General features: G+C 46.3%; 2 protein-coding genes across 2 annotated transcripts in view; one reads left to right on the forward strand and one right to left on the reverse strand.

Annotated features, from left to right (window-relative positions):
• LOC310778024 (myosin light chain kinase, smooth muscle-like) overlaps positions 1-17,612 on the reverse strand; it is a gene marked incomplete at its 5' end in the record, with an annotated part of 383,786 nt that overhangs the window by 144,914 nt on the left and 221,260 nt on the right. The window lies entirely within an intron of this gene.
• Positions 1-17,612, forward strand: part of LOC310778770 (thrombospondin-type laminin G domain and EAR repeat-containing protein-like) — a gene marked incomplete at both ends in the record, with an annotated part of 82,731 nt that overhangs the window by 57,316 nt on the left and 7,803 nt on the right. The window contains 4 exons of the mRNA XM_083639217.1: positions 1,422-1,536; positions 4,900-5,080; positions 8,701-8,759; positions 10,161-10,337. Coding sequence (XP_083495343.1) covers positions 1,422-1,536; positions 4,900-5,080; positions 8,701-8,759; positions 10,161-10,337 — 532 coding nt within the window. The remainder of the gene's footprint in view (positions 1-1,421; positions 1,537-4,899; positions 5,081-8,700; positions 8,760-10,160; positions 10,338-17,612) is intronic.

Genomic DNA, 17,612 nt, shown 5'->3' on the forward strand with positions numbered 1-17,612 from the left:
AGCCCTGCCCCGTTGCTGCAGCGTGGTTGGCTGCCTTGCTGTATTTCCGTCTTCAATTGGTCTATTTAGATTTTGGCCCCTCCTCTCGTCTTGTTGTTCGCGATGTCCTGACGCAGGTATCCCAGCATGCTTTGCAAGGTGGTGAGCGACAGACGGCGAGGGAAGGACGGGCCATTTCGAAATCGACCAAGGCAGCCAACCACGCTGTAGTAGCGGGGCATGGCTGACTGGGCGATAGCGAGTATATCGCCCACATCACTGTCCCTCTCCCTCTCCTCTCTCTCCCTCTCCTATCTCTCCCTCTCCCTCAGTCTCTCTCGTGTGTGTGTGTGTGTGTGTGTCACTGATGCCATCATCAGTGATGTCACAATGATGTCACAATCCCTATGTATGACCTCACTGATGACATCACCACTGATGACATCACTGATGACATCATCACTGATGACATCATCAGTGACGTCATCACCGAACTATAGCCTCAGCCTTTGGGCAATCAGCCTTAGGACAATTAGGGCAATCTAATCTGCCCTAATTAAAAAATGTGGCTCTGTCACGTCACCCCCTGAAAGTTTCAGCCCAATGACAAAATTCTTGAAACAGAGTGCACATTGCCAAATTTATAGATATCTGAAATGGGCAATTCTGCATAATGAGTACTTTTACGTTTGGTACTTTATGTACTTACTTACAAATGCTACCTCTCTAAATACCCTATTACCGCAAAAGTACTGGTCTGTACTGGCAGTAATGGTTGGATTTATTTTCCGTTTGTTTGCACCAGTAAGAGTCCAACAAGATGTCAAATGAAAGCTGAGAATCCACAGATTCCAGTGGCATTAGTCTCTGATCACATGACCAATGATCACATGATCAAATCTCACTGAACTAACAGCCAAAGAAAAACACTTCCTGCTGTGGCAGGCGGCGGCAATACGAGGAATCAGCATGACGTCACGACGACCTGCAGCAGTGAACTAGTATGAGTTGTGCCAAACAAACGTTCATATCTCAAAAACTATACATCACATCGCTTCTATTTTCACATTCTGAGTGAGAGCAGAAGTAGCTCAAGAGTTTAATGTGTAATTATGCAAGTTGTGTGAACTGTCGCCGTTTCTAAAATGTACACCGCACAGCCGGGGCTAGAGTGAGCACTCAAGGCTGGGTCCCATTGCCGTTTCCCCCCGGAAACGCAGTTTCTTTACCAAAATGCTGCTCGGCTGATCCCTCGTATAGGATACTTTGAAATGGGTAACATCTTTAAGTAACATTTTGAATGTAACAGTATTTCTACATTGTGGTATTACTAATTATTTAACCCAAGTGAAAGATCTGAGTACTTCTTCCAGCCCTGATGTGTGGACAGTAACTTCTTCCAGCCCTGATGTGTGGACAGTAACGACTCTCATCTCCTTCAGGGATTCACGGCCCGGCTCAGGCCTTTATAAATGGAGGGACGGGAAGTTTGAGCTCTACCAGAACATCAGCACCCAGGAGGCTCGGGCCTGGAAACACTTCACCATCGACCACAAGGTGAGACTAGACAGTGACACCCGCAGCTAGAGGATGACACCCGCAACAAGAGGGTGTCACCCGCAACTAGAGTGTGACACCCGCGACTAGAGGGTGACACACGCGACTAGAGGGTGTCACCCGCAACTAGAGTGTGACACCCTAGAGTGTGACACCCGCGACTAGAGGATGACATGCGCAACAAGAGGGTGTCACCCGCAACTAGAGGGTGTCACCCGCGACTAGAGGGTGACACCCGTGACTAGAGGGTGTCACCCGCAACTAGAGTGTGACACCCTAGAGTGTGACACCCTAGAGTGTGACACCCTAGAGTGTGACACCCGCGACTAGAGGATGACACCCGCAACAAGAGGGTGTCACCCGCAACTAGAGGATGACACCCGCAGCTAGAGGGTGACACCCGCAACTAGAGGGTGACACACGTGACTAGAGGGTGTCACCCGCGACTAGAGGGTGACACCCGTGACTAGAGGGTGACACCCGCGACTAGAGGGTTACACCCGCGACTAGAGGGTGTCACCCGCGACTAGAGGGTGACACCCGCGACTAGAGGGTGACACCCGCGACTAGAGGGTGACACACGCGACTAGAGGGTGTCACCCGCGACTAGAGGGTGACACTCGCGACTAGAGGGTGACACCGGCGACTAGAGGGTGTCACCCGTGACTAGAGGGTGACACTCGCGACTAGAGGGTGACACCGGCGACTAGAGGGTGACACTCGCGACTAGACGGTGACACTCGTGACTAGAGGGTGACACCGGCGACTAGAGGGTGACACACGCGACTAGAGGGTGTCACACGCGACTAGAGGGTGTCACCCGCGACTAGAGGGTGACACACGCGACTAGAGGGTGCTCTGAGAATGGGTTATTTGGCCTCTGTGTTTTTTATGGGGTCGGAGGTCCATGAAAAGCTTTGAGATTCGAGGGTTTTTACATTTGTTTAATGTAAAAATCACACCCAGGTGCTGAAGTAAGCGGTGCAGACAGACAGACACCACTTAACCAATTTTAACTAAGAAGACAATTGCTCGATAGAGACAGTCCGCATGTCTGGGAACGCCCACAAAATGTTAAACGGCTGGCGCGCGAGTGGGGTAAAACCGCCCATATATCTCATGGGCTGACTCTCAAAAAGACAGTGCTGCGGCTCTAGACTACAGGTTTGGGGGTTCTAGAGCAGAACACAAGACGTCTTGTAACAAGTTTGGGGGTGTTGTGTAGCTTGTTAGCCTCCTGGATAGCCAGCTAACATGACAGACTCAAACCATGGCAGTTGTGGGATTTGCAGACTGTTTATTCATTGACTTGTCGACCATATTAAGCCTGGTCTCTACGGCAATAATTCTCTACATGTAGAAGTTAGACATAGAGAACGCTAATTCTCACACACCAAGTCTTGTAACAGAGAATAGTCTGACTTGCGTCTTGCGTGGAGGCAGACTGGAGAAGAAGAGAGACGTAAAGTAGGTTGTCGTAAAGACAATACAATAACAAGGAGCGCCATGTGGACCAACATGTAATTGCAACCAAAGTGACTGTTATGTCTGCTCAGATGTGCTTTTACTGCGGTGGTTAAATCCCCGATCGTGTCTGCCTGGGCTGGGCTATCAGCTAAATTGTAACTTTGCTGAATGGATAGAACGGGAGGATTTACCCCACCCTGACCATGCCCCCAGCCAAGCTGCGCCAGCTAACCCAGCATCTATTGTGGGCGTTCCTAGACATGCAGACTGTCTCTATTGACCTCACTGATGACATCACAGTCAAGCAATTACGTGACATCTTTTCCAGTTGAGTGACATCACACACTTCCCACACACGCTCTACCTTGTTGCCTCGATCCAGAGCCAAATCCAGAACGAAATCTGGTTGAGTGAGTGAGGTGAGAGACGAGAGAAAGAGAGCGAGGTTGAGTGAGTGAGGTGTTTGATGTGGTTGTAGTGAGAGATGAGAGAGAAAGAGGGAGCCCTTCTAATCGGAGGCAGTAATGTAGTGTGATGTGAGGGAAGGTGCGATTGATTTACACTCCTGCACCTCCCCACTTCCCTTCAGTTAATTACAGCAGGCGGTCGTAATGTGAAGATCTGCTGGCTCCCTGCCCGCTGGAGAACAGGTATCATTACATCGGGCTTGTCAGCACTTTGTTTTGACAAATGTAGAAACACAGAGAAACTCAATCTAATCTCATCTAAAACACTATCCACACTCAGTTTGTGCTGCTCAAAGCGCCAGCTAGCAGCTAGCAGATGTAGTTGGGTCGAAAGAAGATAGTTTCTACATGAAACTGCTCACAACAAGGTCTGGGGATTATCTTGAGTAACCGGGTCATGGTTTCTGGAAAGAGACGTTGCTGTTGAGTTTTTGTTTTTGTTTTGTTTAGTTAGGAGTTCAAGGTTTGTTTCATACTGTGGCGTGCCAGCAGCAAGTCAAGTCAACTCAAGTCAAGTCCTGACTTAAAGACCAGCTGAAATGGGTCTCAGAGGGTCTGCGTGAGGTATCCCACTCTAAACTAGTCTCTTAAAACAGACGCGTTGACTCCTGCAATTTTCAAATGCTTCCCGCCTACCCTAACCCTAACCCTAACCCTAACCCTAACCATAACCCTACCCGTCTGTACTTCGTAGAGGAGAAAGTTGGCCAAAACGGAAAGGGAAACAGGGAAAATAATGAGCGATGATGGAGGAGATGTCCCGATGTCCCGATGTCCCGCCTTTAGACGGGACATCCGCTTGTATTTCTTCAATCAACTGCATCGGCTCGAACTTCCTCCGGTCTGAAGCATTTTTTCCCCCCAACTTCCTCTGTGGGTGTGAAGTACAGAATTCGAAGAGACAGTCTCGCTTGAGAGACTAACTCTTAACAAACATTACTCTCACTGAAACAGGGTAGAGAGGCAGGACATACTGTAGTGTCTGGATGATTTGATTTGACCGTTCTGGGGACTGGAGTTGACATTGGCCAATCCTGGCGCTTGTATGGCGTGTTCTGCCCTAAATCGAGTGGGATTCAGCGCATTCCACAGAGAACCATGCAGCTGGCTCCCTCCATGCGGACTTCCGTTTCAAAGCCGAGGGAGAATGCAGCTCTCTGGGCCGGGGATTGTCAGGAAGGGGGCTAATAATGTTAGCTCCAAAGTTAGGCTACAGTTTGGTGAGGGAAAAACTGGCATGGCCAATTTCAAAGGGGTCCTTTGACCTCTCACCTCAAGATATCTGAATGAGAATGAGTTCTATGGGTACCCAAGAATCTCCTCTTTACAGACATGCGCATTTTATGCTACACATTGTTTAGCATTTGGTGTGGTTATGTCGCTCTGTTTTTAGTGTAACATCAAAAGTCAAAGTCTCTCTCTCTCTCAGGTCTTCTTGGTGGTAGCTAACTCCAGAGAGTCCGATCCGGAGCTGTCCGTTATCTATCGCTGGAGTTTCCGGCGGCGGCGTTTTTTCCGTTACCAGACGCTCCAGACGCACGCCGCTCTGGACTGGGAGGCTTTCCGTATCCACAACGACAGCTTCCTGGCCGTGGCTAATCACAGACGAGGTAAACAGGAAATCAGCAGGATAGCATTGCTAGCTAGTTGGATAGCTCATATAGAGGCACCAGTATTTCATAACCAGTTTAAAAGTTCTGTGTATGGATTGAATTTTAACGTTATACGATTGAATCAAACTACTCCCAGTAGCTGCTAGCTAGCTGCTGCTCTAGCTGCTACTAGCGACAGTATCATGTAGCTAGCTAGCAGGTTGTGGGTGTTGTTCCGTCGAAAGAAAATAGTCCAGCCTACATGAAACTGCGCACGGCACAACAACGTCAGTGGACTATCTTGGGTAACCGGGTCATGATTTCTGGAAGGAGACATTGCTGTTGAGTTTTTCAAATGTATTTTTTGACACTTTGAGCACCACAAGCCAAGTGCCATCCAGTTCCATTTGGAGAGAAGGCAGAGATCTCTACAGCCGCTATCTCAGCAACTAACACAAAACGATCTAGATGGATAAATAACACAGGAGAGAGGAAATGTATTTATTTTTGATTTTAGCGTGAGCTGTTGCTTTAACTTTGTTCCTTCCTGCCTGATTTTTCTATGAGACTGCCTGGATTCTACTGTTTCCATTCATGTGCTGCTTTGGATCCCTGTCTGTGTGTGTGTGTGTGTGTGTGTGTGTGTGTGTGTGTGTGTGTGTGTGTGTGTGTGTGTGTGTGTGTGTGTGTGTGTGCGTGCGCGTGCGCGCGCGTGCGTGTGTACTCACCACGTCCTTCCTCGTCTATACAACGTGTGGTGTTCAGGTGCATGGTGCAGGTGTGGGGCGTGTGTGTATTTAGCCTGTGAGTTGTGTACCACACACACACACACACACACACACACACACACACTACTGTGAAGATAAAACACACGCATTGATCTGAGCTGAAAAGAACAGGATGCTTTATGATCTGCGTGTGTGTGTGTGTGTGTGTGTGTGGGGGGGGGGGGGCAGGGAGCCAGCTTATGCAGGTGCACTGGTCTTTTTCATGGTTTGATCATAAACATATGGGCTAGAAACACACACACACACACACACACACACACACACACACACACACACACACACACGCAGAGTATATGACCCGATATGGACAAACAGACACATTGAGATGGATGCTTTTGATTTCTTCATAGAGTACGCACTGAGCACTCAGAGCTTTTTGGGCGTGTCCACACAGCATTTCTCTCTTTTTTGATGTGGAGAAAGCTGCCTGGTGAGAAGGTGGATCACCATCACCTGACGTCAAAGTTAGCTTAGCAGCAGGGGTGTAGTGCTGCTGGAGCGGCGCTCAGCCACTTCCCCCCCCCCCTCCAACTGAGAAATTGGATGCACCCAGAATAGTCGCATTTCACATCATCTGGGTTCATACACATTTTACGAATCTGGTTTCAGACACATTTTAGGAATCTGGTTTCAGACACATTTTAGGAATCTGGTTTCAGACACATTTTAGGAATCTGGTTTCAGACACATTTTATTTATTAAGTGCTTGAAGATCCAATCATCGCTGAGAGACAATCAAAACAAATGAAATGGTCAAAGTTGTCATATTGACAAGGTGTGTTCATAGACACCCCGCTGCCCCGACAGCTTCCCTCCGCACCTGTGCGTAAAATTGCATCGCCATGATTTAGCCATCAAAAAGCCTTCCAGCCTGGGACAGCATTTGGACATGTGACATCACCACATTTGGACATGTGACATCACAGCATTTGGACATGTGACATCACAGCATTTGGACATGTGACATCACCACATTTGGACATGTGACATCACAGCATTTGGGCATGTGACATCACAGCATTTGCACATGTGACATCACAGCATTTGGACATGTGACATCACAAATCTTCAAAGATTAATTTACAGACTACACAGTGCAAAGATCATTCTCAGAGTATTTCTAAATACTGTAGTTTGATGCGATTTCGCCGCATGTGTAGCGCTATAGAATCACAGTCATTTATGATTAGAACAGCTGTTTAGATCATCACATTTCTATAAAACCATTGAGTCTTCAGTTTTGTTCATAAGAAGGACTTTCCACTCTACAAATAAGCAGAAAATATATGAAAGCCTGCATGAGATGATGACAAATAACTAGTCATTACAAAGCAGTTTGCAGTTTCTTTATGGATCTGACATGGCATCTCTGTTCTCCATCTGCTCACCAATTCGTGCAGCTGTAACCTCTTAAAAACGTGTGTCTCTGGTCCATAAAACATGATTCTGGATTAATTTGTGGAAAATATAGCAACCCCGTTCGTTCTGACGGAGTTCTCACTTCCTCATCTCGTCGCTTCCCAGGAATGGTCTGTTTCTATAATATATTCAGAGCTAACAGTTCCCATTGGCCGCTGGGGAAGAGTCCGCCCCAGGCTCCCAGCGGCCAATCAGATTAGCGTCCGTGGACCAGCACGCTAGGTTGTGTCCACAACTAACGTTAGCAACGAGCTATCGCTAACTTAACGGTTGCTACGCTAAACAGGACATCTCAAAATGCCTAGACTTACCGAATGCACCTCCGCAGTTGCTGGATCACGTACAGTTGGCATCGCTCCAGCTAGAAGTGTTCATTTTGTGGCTAAACCTTGATTGTACTGCCCCAGATTGTGGAAACATTCTGGGCTGAAATGGTTAGCACAGACCAACAGGTCATGATGAATCTAGCGCTGAAACCGCTTGCTATGGGAAACAATAGACAAAATGGTGCAGGTAGCTTGTGTGAGAGAGACCGCGCGCAGTATGCTAAAGGACCCGCGTGACGTAACATGAAACCGTCTGGGAGAACAGAGTGTAAGGGGCGTGGCTTGAAGGAGACTGCAGGGGGAAGCTGGATAGGGACAAATCCAACTCTGGCAGTTCTGAGGTTGTGAGCACTCATTACAGGGAGGGATGACAGCAGTATATATGCATTTAGAAGTAAAAACAGCTTTTGCACGGAATGGGACCTTTAAGCAAAATCAAGATTATCGATATGATTTGGATTGTGATATAAAGTAATGATGTTGTCCAAATGTCCAACAAGCCCTTTGTTTTTTATGTCTGTGATGGCAAAGCAGTAGTCCTATAATATTCCTACTCTGATGTGGACTTACAGTGTCTGAGAGTTTATAGTGACCTTCTTGTCTTCTGTAGTATCACTGTAATCTCTAACCAGGCGACGACAGTGACAATGAACAAACATGACACAGACACACAGGGACTCAAGAGAAGGCAGAGAGGAGAAGAGATGGGTCTTGAGGCGAGATTGAAAAACTGTGATGTCATCCTGTGATGTCACAGTGTGAGACAGATAATAACAAGGTAATGTGATGATGTCATGCTGTGATGTCACAGTGTGAGACAGATAATAACAAGGTAATGTGTTGATGTCATGCTGTGATGTCACAGTGTGAGACAGATAATAACAGGTAATGTGATGATGTGCTGTGATGTCAGTGTGAGACAGATAATAACAAGGTAATGTGATGTCATGCTGTGATGTCACAGTGTGAGACATAATAACAGGTAATGTGATGTCATGCTGTGATGTCACAGTGTGAGACAGATAATAACAGGTAATGTGATGTCATGCTGTGATGTCACAGTGTGAGACAGATAAAAACGTTAATACCTGCTGTTTGTCTTCAGCCAGAGACTCCAACCACAACATCCACAGTGTCATCTACCGCTGGAACCCACACACTAAGGTACCGTACGGCCTCTTTAGTAATAAACCTATGTTATATATTTTAGTTATATATTTTAGTTATGTTTTTCTTTTTTTTTCTTTTCTTTTTTAACACAGTGCACCTGAACGCAACATGCAAAATACCCGCTGAATAAGTGTCCAAATGTTCATGTCATTCTGGGCAATTATACTCCACTTCTGTTATAACATTTCAGTCTGGAATATGGAATATCTTTAATTAATCTTTATGACTAAAAGGCTAAAAGTAATCTCATATGTAAGAAATTACTGTTCTACATTGAGGAAGTTTGAAGTAAAAATGTAAATAATTAACTCATTTGGTTTTGGATTTATTTATCTTCAAGAGTGCATTTTTGTTCTTGTGTGACTCTTAACACAGGCTTTGAGAATCCCGGGCCACTTACTGATATATGCTTAAATTAACCCACCCAGTGAGAAAAGGATCAAATATTGGTGTTTAAGACTGAATAATCACAACTGTTAATTTAAAATGAGTTATTCCTCTAAATCTGATTTCAAATGCCCCAAAATTTTCCGCGCCAGCGCCAGCCCTCGGCCCTCGGCCCTCAGCAAAATGTGGCCCTTGGTGAAAAGTAATTGGGGACGGACCCCTGGCATACTGAATGCTGAAGTAGGACTGGATGCATAATGGTGATATGAGACTAGAAATGGTCTTAGATGTTGGATATGATGATAAGTCTGGTTTTAAAGGCTGCATTTGAGTAAAGTGATGTAATTTCTTATCAGACTGTTCTAGCTGTTCTATTATTTGCCTTTACCCACTTAGTTATTATTTCCACATTACTGATGATTATTATTTATAAAAATCTCAGTGTTTCTATTTTGTGAAGCACTAGTCATCCCTACAAGATTGTCACAATATTGATAGTTGGTATTTGGTCAGTTGTTAATCTTGTTCTGTTTACATTTTTATTGTTATTGCACAGCTGTGTATTTAGTTAAGCAGAAGAGGAAAACCTATACACATTTTATTTAATATGGGCTATTTAAGTTTTAATTTACATGTATTATGCAGCTGCCTGTTTTACCCAGTCTTTGCACTTTATTTTGTTTTAATAAAAGTGCTTATTGTGACATCATGGCTTTGAATGTTAATTTAAAATGAGATATTCCTTTAAATATGGCTAAAAAACATCCAAACGTCCAAAAAATTTCTATCTCTTTTTTGCGGCCTACGGTCCCTTCCTTGCAGCAGGGGGGAGCCCTTAGAAAATGATTAGCCCCGGGGCCCATGGTACTATTAATCTGGCCCTGCCTGTTCAATGGCATTACCACCATTTTCCGGGATGTATAGTAGAATAAAAACACAGAAAAACACAGGTTTGGGTAACCTAGTTTGTTAGTGGATTATTCGATGTGTGTGTGTGGTGTCTCTCAGGTGTTTGAGGTGAACCAGACCCTGCAGACGTCTGGAGCGTATGACTGGGAGTTCTTCAGCGTGGGGCCGTTCAGCTTCCTGGTGGTTGCCAACACCTTCGACGGCCTCACCACCGCCGTCAGCTCCACCGTCTACGTCTGGCTGGATGCACGCTTCCAGCTTTTCCAGCACATCCCGGTCTGTGTGTGTGTGTGTGTGTGTGTGTGTAATGTGTGTGTGTGTGTGTGTGTGTGTGTGCGTAATGTGTGTGTGTGTGTGTGTGTGTGTGTGTGTGTGTGTGTGTGCGTAATGTGTGTGTGTGTGGGTGTGTGTGTGTGTGTGCGTAATGTGTGTGTGTGTGTGTGTGTGTGTGTGTGTGTAATGTGTGTGTGTGTGGGTGTGTGGGTGGGGGGGTGAGGGAACGCTTCCAGCCCCTCCAGCACATCCCGGTCAGTGTGTGTGTGTGTGTGTGTGTGTGTGTGTGTGTGGGGGGGGGGGTGTAACTAATCGGTGGAAAGTAACTACGTGCATTTACTACCTTACTTACCAATTAGTACAGTGATACTCAACTTGCGGCCCGGGGGCCAGATGCGGCCCGCGACAGGGTGCAGAGTGGCCCCCCGACCATTTTCTAATAATTTCATGTTAGTTTTAATTGTGAATTTGAATCTATTTCACAATTAAAACTAACTTGAAATAAAGTTTGACTGAGCTCCAGTATGTACTTAACCTAACTAACTTCTCTAATAATTTCACATTAGTTTTAATTGTGAATTAGAATCTATTTCACAATTAAAACTAACGTGAAATAAAGTTTGACTGAGCTCCAGTATGTACTTAACCTAACTAACTATCCGGTGTGTACGACATTGTCTAAACTCTGGCTGACACCCCAAAAACCTACAATCCGCTACAATTTTTTTAATATTGTTTGCTTATTAACTGGCCCCTGGCCTTCTACATTGCACGAAAGTGGCCCCCGGGCAAAGCAAGGGGAGTATCCCTGCCTTAGTACCTTTAGCTGAAATCTGCACTGTAGCAGCAGGTGCTGCAAGAACGTTAGGAGTAGCTACTGTATGTCCTCCATCCATCCATCTTCACCCGCTTATCCAGGATCGGGTGGCGGAGGTAGCAGTTCCAGCAGGGGACCCCAAACTTCCCTTTCCCCGGCCACATTAGCCAGCTCTGACTGGGGGATCCAGAGGCGTTCCCAGGACAGCGTGGAGATATAATCTCTCCAGCTCAGATTCTTTGGCCCATCTCCCACACCATTGTCCCCTCCCTCGAGAACAAGACCCCGACATACTTGAACTCCTTCACTTGGGGTAAGAACGCATTCCCTACCTGGAGGAGACAATCCACCGCTTTCCTGCTGAGAACCATGCCCTCAGATTTAGAGGTGCTGATCCTCATCCCAGCTGCTTCACACTGGGCTGTGAACCGATCCAGTGAGTGCTGAAGGTCCCAGACCGATGATGCCATCAGGACTACATCGTCTGAGAAAAGCAGCGATGCTCCTCAGCCCACCACTGTATTAGTGTTGGGGTAGAGAGAGGGTCAGATCAGTGTTGGGGTAGAGAGAGGGTCAGATCAGTGTTGGGGTAGAGAGAGAGGGTCAGATCAGTGTTGGGGTAGAGAGAGGGTCAGATCAGTGTTGGGGTAGAGAGAGTGTCAGATCAGTGTTGGGGTAGAGAGAGAGAGTCTGATCAGTGTTGGGGTAGAGATAGAGTCTCATCAGTGTTGGGGTAGAGAGAGGGCCAGATCAGTGTTGGGGTAGAGAGAGAGTCAGATCAGTGTTGGGGTAGAGAGAGAGTCAGATCAGTGTTGGGGTAGAGAGAGTGTCAGATCAGTGTTGGGGTAGAGAGAGGGTCAGATCAGTGTTGGGGTAGAGAGAGGGCCAGATCAGTGTTGGGGTAGAGAGAGAGTCAGATCAGTGTTGGCGTAGAGAGAGAGTCAGATCAGTGTTGGGGTAGAGAGAGAGTCAGATTAGTGTTGGGGTAGAGAGAGTGTCAGATTAGTGTTGGGGTAGAGAGAGGGTCAGATCAGTGTTGGGGTAGAGAGAGAGTCAGATCAGTGTTGGGGTAGAGAGAGGGTCAGATCAGTGTTGGCGTAGAGAGAGGGTCAGATCAGTGTTGGGGTAGAGAGAGAGTCAGGTCAGTGTTGGGGTAGAGAGAGGGCCAGATCAGTGTTGGGGTAGAGAGAGAGTCAGATCAGTGTTGGGGTAGAGAGAGGGTCAGATCAGTGTTGGGGTAGAGAGAGGGTCAGATTAGTGTTGGGGTAGAGAGAGAGTCAGATCAGTGTTGGGGTAGAGAGAGGGTCAGATTAGTGTTGGGGTAGAGAGAGAGTCAGATCAGTGTTGGGGTAGAGAGAGGGTCAGATTAGTGTTGGGGTAGAGAGAGAGTCAGATCAGTGTTGGGGTAGAGAGATGGTCAGATCAGTGTTGGGGTAGAGAGAGGGTCAGATCAGTGTTGGGGTAGAGAGAGGGTCAGATCAGTGTTGGGGTAGAGAGAGGGTCAGATCAGTGTTGGGGTAGAGAGAGAGTCAGATTAGTGTTGGGGTAGAGAGAGAGTCAGATCAGTGTTGGGGTAGAGAGAGGGTCAGATCAGTGTTGGGGTAGAGAGAGAGTCAGATTAGTGTTGGGGTAGAGAGAGAGTCAGATCAGTGTTGGGGTAGAGAGAGAGTCAGATCAGTGTTGGGGTAGAGAGAGAGTCAGATCAGTGTTGGGGTAGAGAGAGAGTCAGATTAGTGTTGGGGTAGAGAGAGGGTCAGATCAGTGTTGGGGTAGAGAGAGGGTCAGATCAGTGTTGGGGTAGAGAGAGGGTCAGATTAGTGTTGGGGTAGAGAGAGAGTCAGATCAGTGTTGGGGTAGAGAGAGAGTCAGATCAGTGTTGGGGTAGAGAGAGAGTCAGATCAGTGTTGGGGTAGAGAGAGAGTCAGATTAGTGTTGGGGTAGAGAGAGAGTCAGATCAGTGTTGGGGTAGAGAGAGAGTCAGATCAGTGTTGGGGTAGAGAGAGGGTCAGATTAGTGTTGGGGTAGAGAGAGGGTCAGATTAGTGTTGGGGTAGAGAGAGGGTCAGATCAGTGTTGGGATAGAGAGAGGGTCAGATCAGTGTTGGGGTAGAGAGAGGGTCAGATCAGTGTTGGGATAGAGAGAGAGTCAGATCAGTGTTGGGGTAGAGAGAGAGTCAGATCAGTGTTGGGGTAGAGAGAGAGGAGACAGAGGGAAATGTAATTGAAAAGCTATGATTATAATAAATGAGATTGTCAGACAGCAGAGGTGACGACCTGCCCACCACAAATAACAGACAGATGAAAATAACCTGATGACTCACCGCTACAGAGAGAGGGGGGTGGCGGGAGATAAATTGTGTGTGTGTGTGTGTGTGTGTGTGTGTGTGTGTGTGTTGTGTGTGAGTCAGAGTGTGTATGTGTTGTGGCTTCAACAGGAACAGTCTGCAGGAAAACTGGGAAATACATCGACCACAACCGTGTGTGTGTGTGTTAGAGAGCTGCGCGGGCCTGAAATCTCGGCCCGAGCCCTCCCCGGCCCGTGACATGCAGGCCCGTGCCCGACCCGGCCCGGATGAGTCATGAAATTAATTGGCCCGAGCCCGTTGCGAGGCCCGACATCAATATCACGATATGACGACACATCTCTCTCTCCCTCTCTGTGCATGCTGCCGCGCTGCTGAACTCGTTTTGGTCCAAAACGTTGCTAGACTGTGTTGCCTAAAGACAAACACTGCAGCTTTCTCTCTGTCTCTCTCTCCCCCTCTCACACACGCTACCGTGGCCTGTCAAAATCCAGACATATTGTCGAGAAAGAGAACGTTAGATTGTTTAATTGCCAACAGCAACAATGCCCACAAACTGAAACATTATGTCACTCAAGCATATCGAAATTAAAACAGCAGACTTACCGTTTATAGCTGCATTGAATAACGTCACATTAGTGTCCTCACAATGTATGGTAGATGGGTTCGTTTTGAACAGGTTGAAATGAGCTTTCCCTACTGCAGTGGGGACTGTTTAACTCTCCCCTCGCAAACTTTGTTTTATGTCCATCGATCTTATTTCTCTCTCTCACGACACGGACACGGACACACGCGGCTTGTTTTGTTGTTGTTTTTTTACGCTGACAGTGACAGCATGCTGACTGAACGGTGGATTGTGGACTGGCAGACTAACGTCACGGTGAGGGTGTGTGTGACTCTGTGTGTGTGTGGCTGTGCAGTGTGCGCTCCTCCTCTTTGTCTGACTGCTCTGCTGTGTAAAATCAAGCGAGTAATACAACGTTATTTTATTTAATTATTGAAAAACGGCCCGACCCCGGCCCGGCCCGGACCTATTAATAAAATAAAAATAAAAAACGAGCCCGGCCCGGGCCCGTTTAGGCAGGCCCGAGGGGCCCGCGAGGGTACCCTCGGGTTTGCAGCTCTCTAGTGTGTGTGTGTGTGTGTGGGGGGGGGGGGGGGGGTCATAGAAACCAGACATACCAACCCTGACTGTTGGGCAGTGTGTTCTGTTCCTGCACACCAACTAAGCCCTTCTGATGTGTCATAATATGGAAGTTTCCATAATTACCAGCTTCTGAATGGGAAAAACTGTTCATGTCAACCTCTGTGTCATTCTGAGTAGGAACCTCTGTGTCATTCTGAGTAGGAACCTCTGTGTCATTCTGAGTAGGAACCTCTGTGTCATTCTGAGTAGGAACCTCTGTGTCATTCTGAGAGGAACCTCTGTGTCATTCTGAGAGGAACCTCTGTGTCATTCTGAGTAGGAACCTCTGTGTCATTCTGAGTAGGAACCTCTGTGTCATTCTGAGAGGAACCTCTGTGTCATTCTGAGAGGAACCTCTGTGTCTTTCTGAGTAGGAACCTCTGTGTCTTTCTGAGTAGGAACCTCTGTGTCATTCTGAGTAGGAACCTCTGTGTCATTCTGAGTAGGAACCTCTGTGTTATTCTGAGTAGGAACCTCTGTGTCATTCTGAGTAGGAACCTCTGTGTCATTCTGAGTAGGAACCTCTGTGTCATTCTGAGTAGGAACCTCTGTGTTATTCTGAGTAGGAACCTCTGTGTCATTCTGAGAGGAACCTCTGTGTCATTCTGAGTAGGAACCTCTGTGTCATTCTGAGTAGGAACCTCTGTGTCATTCTGAGTAGGAACCTCTGTGTCATTCTGAGTAGGAACCTCTGTCATTCTGAGTAGGAACCTCTGTGTCATTCTGAGTAGGAACCTCTGTCATTCTGAGAGGAACCTCTGTGTCTTTCTGAGTAGGAACAATGGGAGCTGAAGCGTCTGATATCTCTCTGACTGGATGATAAAAAGTGGTCCGCATCAACTTTCGAAGTATTTATGGAGGAAATAAGACATTTGAACTCGTCTAAACAAAAATAAAAGTTCTAATTAAATTAAGTGATTCTCACCGCGTATGAGAATTTGTTGGTTATTTGCAACCTTTGCAAATTTACATTTAACACTCATCATCAAACTTTAAAGTAGAACATTTCTAGAATACTTTATGAGGAATTCTCAAATATGTTTCGGTACATTTTGGGAAATGTTTTGCGAGTTGAGAAAACTTAAGAGAAAAACAACAAAAAGTTCTGCTGTTGTGTGCGCTTCCAGAAAATGGCCCTGTTGCTTCCACAGCACGTTACTTCATTCCGGAGTGCTTTTCTTCTTATGAAATAGATTTTCGGCAGTACAGTACCTCCACGGCCCACACTTTGGGAATCACTGGCCTATTTGAGAAAAGGAAATTCATCTGATGACGCAGACTTCAAAGCTACAGTATGTCTCAAAGAAACGAGTAACGGAGACCTTCATAAAGATGTAGTGGAGTGAAAAGTACAATAACGTATAATTACTTCATATTTTGTACATTATTTTAGAGTAAAATTGTGTTGAAAATGTGTCTATTTTACACATATCGGGTAATTTATCTGTTTGTATCCATCCATTGGATAAATGTTTTTCAATTTTCTGGGAATTGTTCGATGGTTCAGGCTTTTACGGGGTTAAAACACACTTTTAAAACATAATCTTAGGAGTACAGTTTTAGCAATCAAATGAAAGTGAACATCGTCCTCATAAAACAAATTAAAACAGGTAAGAAGTAGAAGTGTCCGCGTGATGAAAGGACGTGAAGCAGTAAAAATAAAAGACGTCACATAAAGGCAAAGTCTATCAAACCTGTTTCAATGAATGAAACGTACCCTTTCAATTAAAGCACAGGAAACCACTGAAGTGTAATGAATGAGTTGTACTGCAACCCACACCTCACCTGCTGCAACACACACCTCACCTGGCAAACAGCTGCAGCCGGGCGTGTGTGTGTGCGTGTGCGTGTGCGTGTGCGTGCGCGTGTGTGTGTGTGTGCGTGTGTGTGTGTGTGCGTGCGTGCGTGCGTGTGTGTGCGTGTGTGTGTGTGTGTGCGCATGCGCGTATACTGTCTGATGGGTGTGTCTATGTATGTTTTTGATATGTGCGTGGGTGCCTGTGTATGATGTGTCAGTGCGTGTCATCATGTGACAACAGTGATGACATTCATCTGTGTGTGTGTGCTTGTGTGTGTGTGTGTGTGTGTGTGTGTGTGTGTGTGTGTGTGTGTGTGTGTGTGTGTACGTGTGTGTGTGTGTGTGTGTGTGTGTGTACGTGTGTGTGTGCGAGGGGAATTCCAGCAGCAGACTGTTTGGACAAGTCAGTCAGGACAGATCATCAGACAGAGAGAACAGACCGTTATGAAAAATATTCTTCATGAACTTTATGAAAAACAATCTAAACCATTAATGCCTAAACTTTAATTAAAAAAAAACAGTGATTTCAACTTCACATGAAAGAAGAGATTCACAACGTGCAGGATGTGTTTGACATCATTACCACGTCGCCAAATACTCGTCAATACGTGTAGTCAGGACCGCTCTCCTCATATGTCAACGTGCAGGGAAGTCCTGTAGACTTCTATAGAACTCCACCAACATGCAGGGTAGTCCAATAGACTTCTATAGAACTCCCACAACATGCAGGGTAGTCCAATAGACTTATATAGAACTCTCACAACGTGCAGGGTAGTCCAATAGACTTCTATAGAACTCTCACAACATGCAGGGTAGTCCAATAGACTTCTATAGAACTCCCACAACATGCAGGGTAGTCCAATAGACTTCTATAGAACTCCCACAACGTGCAGGGTAGTCCAATAGACTTCTGTAGAACTCCCACAATGGGCAGGATAGTCCAATAGACTTCTAGCCTATAGAACTCCCACAACGTGCAGGGTAGACCAATAGACTTCTATAGAACTCCCACAACGTGCAGGCTAGTCCAATAGACTTCTATAGAGCTCCCACAACGTGCAGGCTAGACCAATTTACTTCTATAGAACTCCCGCAACGTGCATGCTAGTCCAATAGACTTCTATAGAGCTCCCACAACGTGCAGGCTAGTCCAATAGACTTCTATAGAGCTCCCA

The sequence above is a fragment of the Poromitra crassiceps genome, assembly GCF_964638095.1.
Source record: "Poromitra crassiceps genome assembly, chromosome: 6".
In the NCBI taxonomy this organism is placed as follows: Eukaryota; Metazoa; Chordata; class Actinopteri; order Beryciformes; family Melamphaidae; genus Poromitra; species Poromitra crassiceps.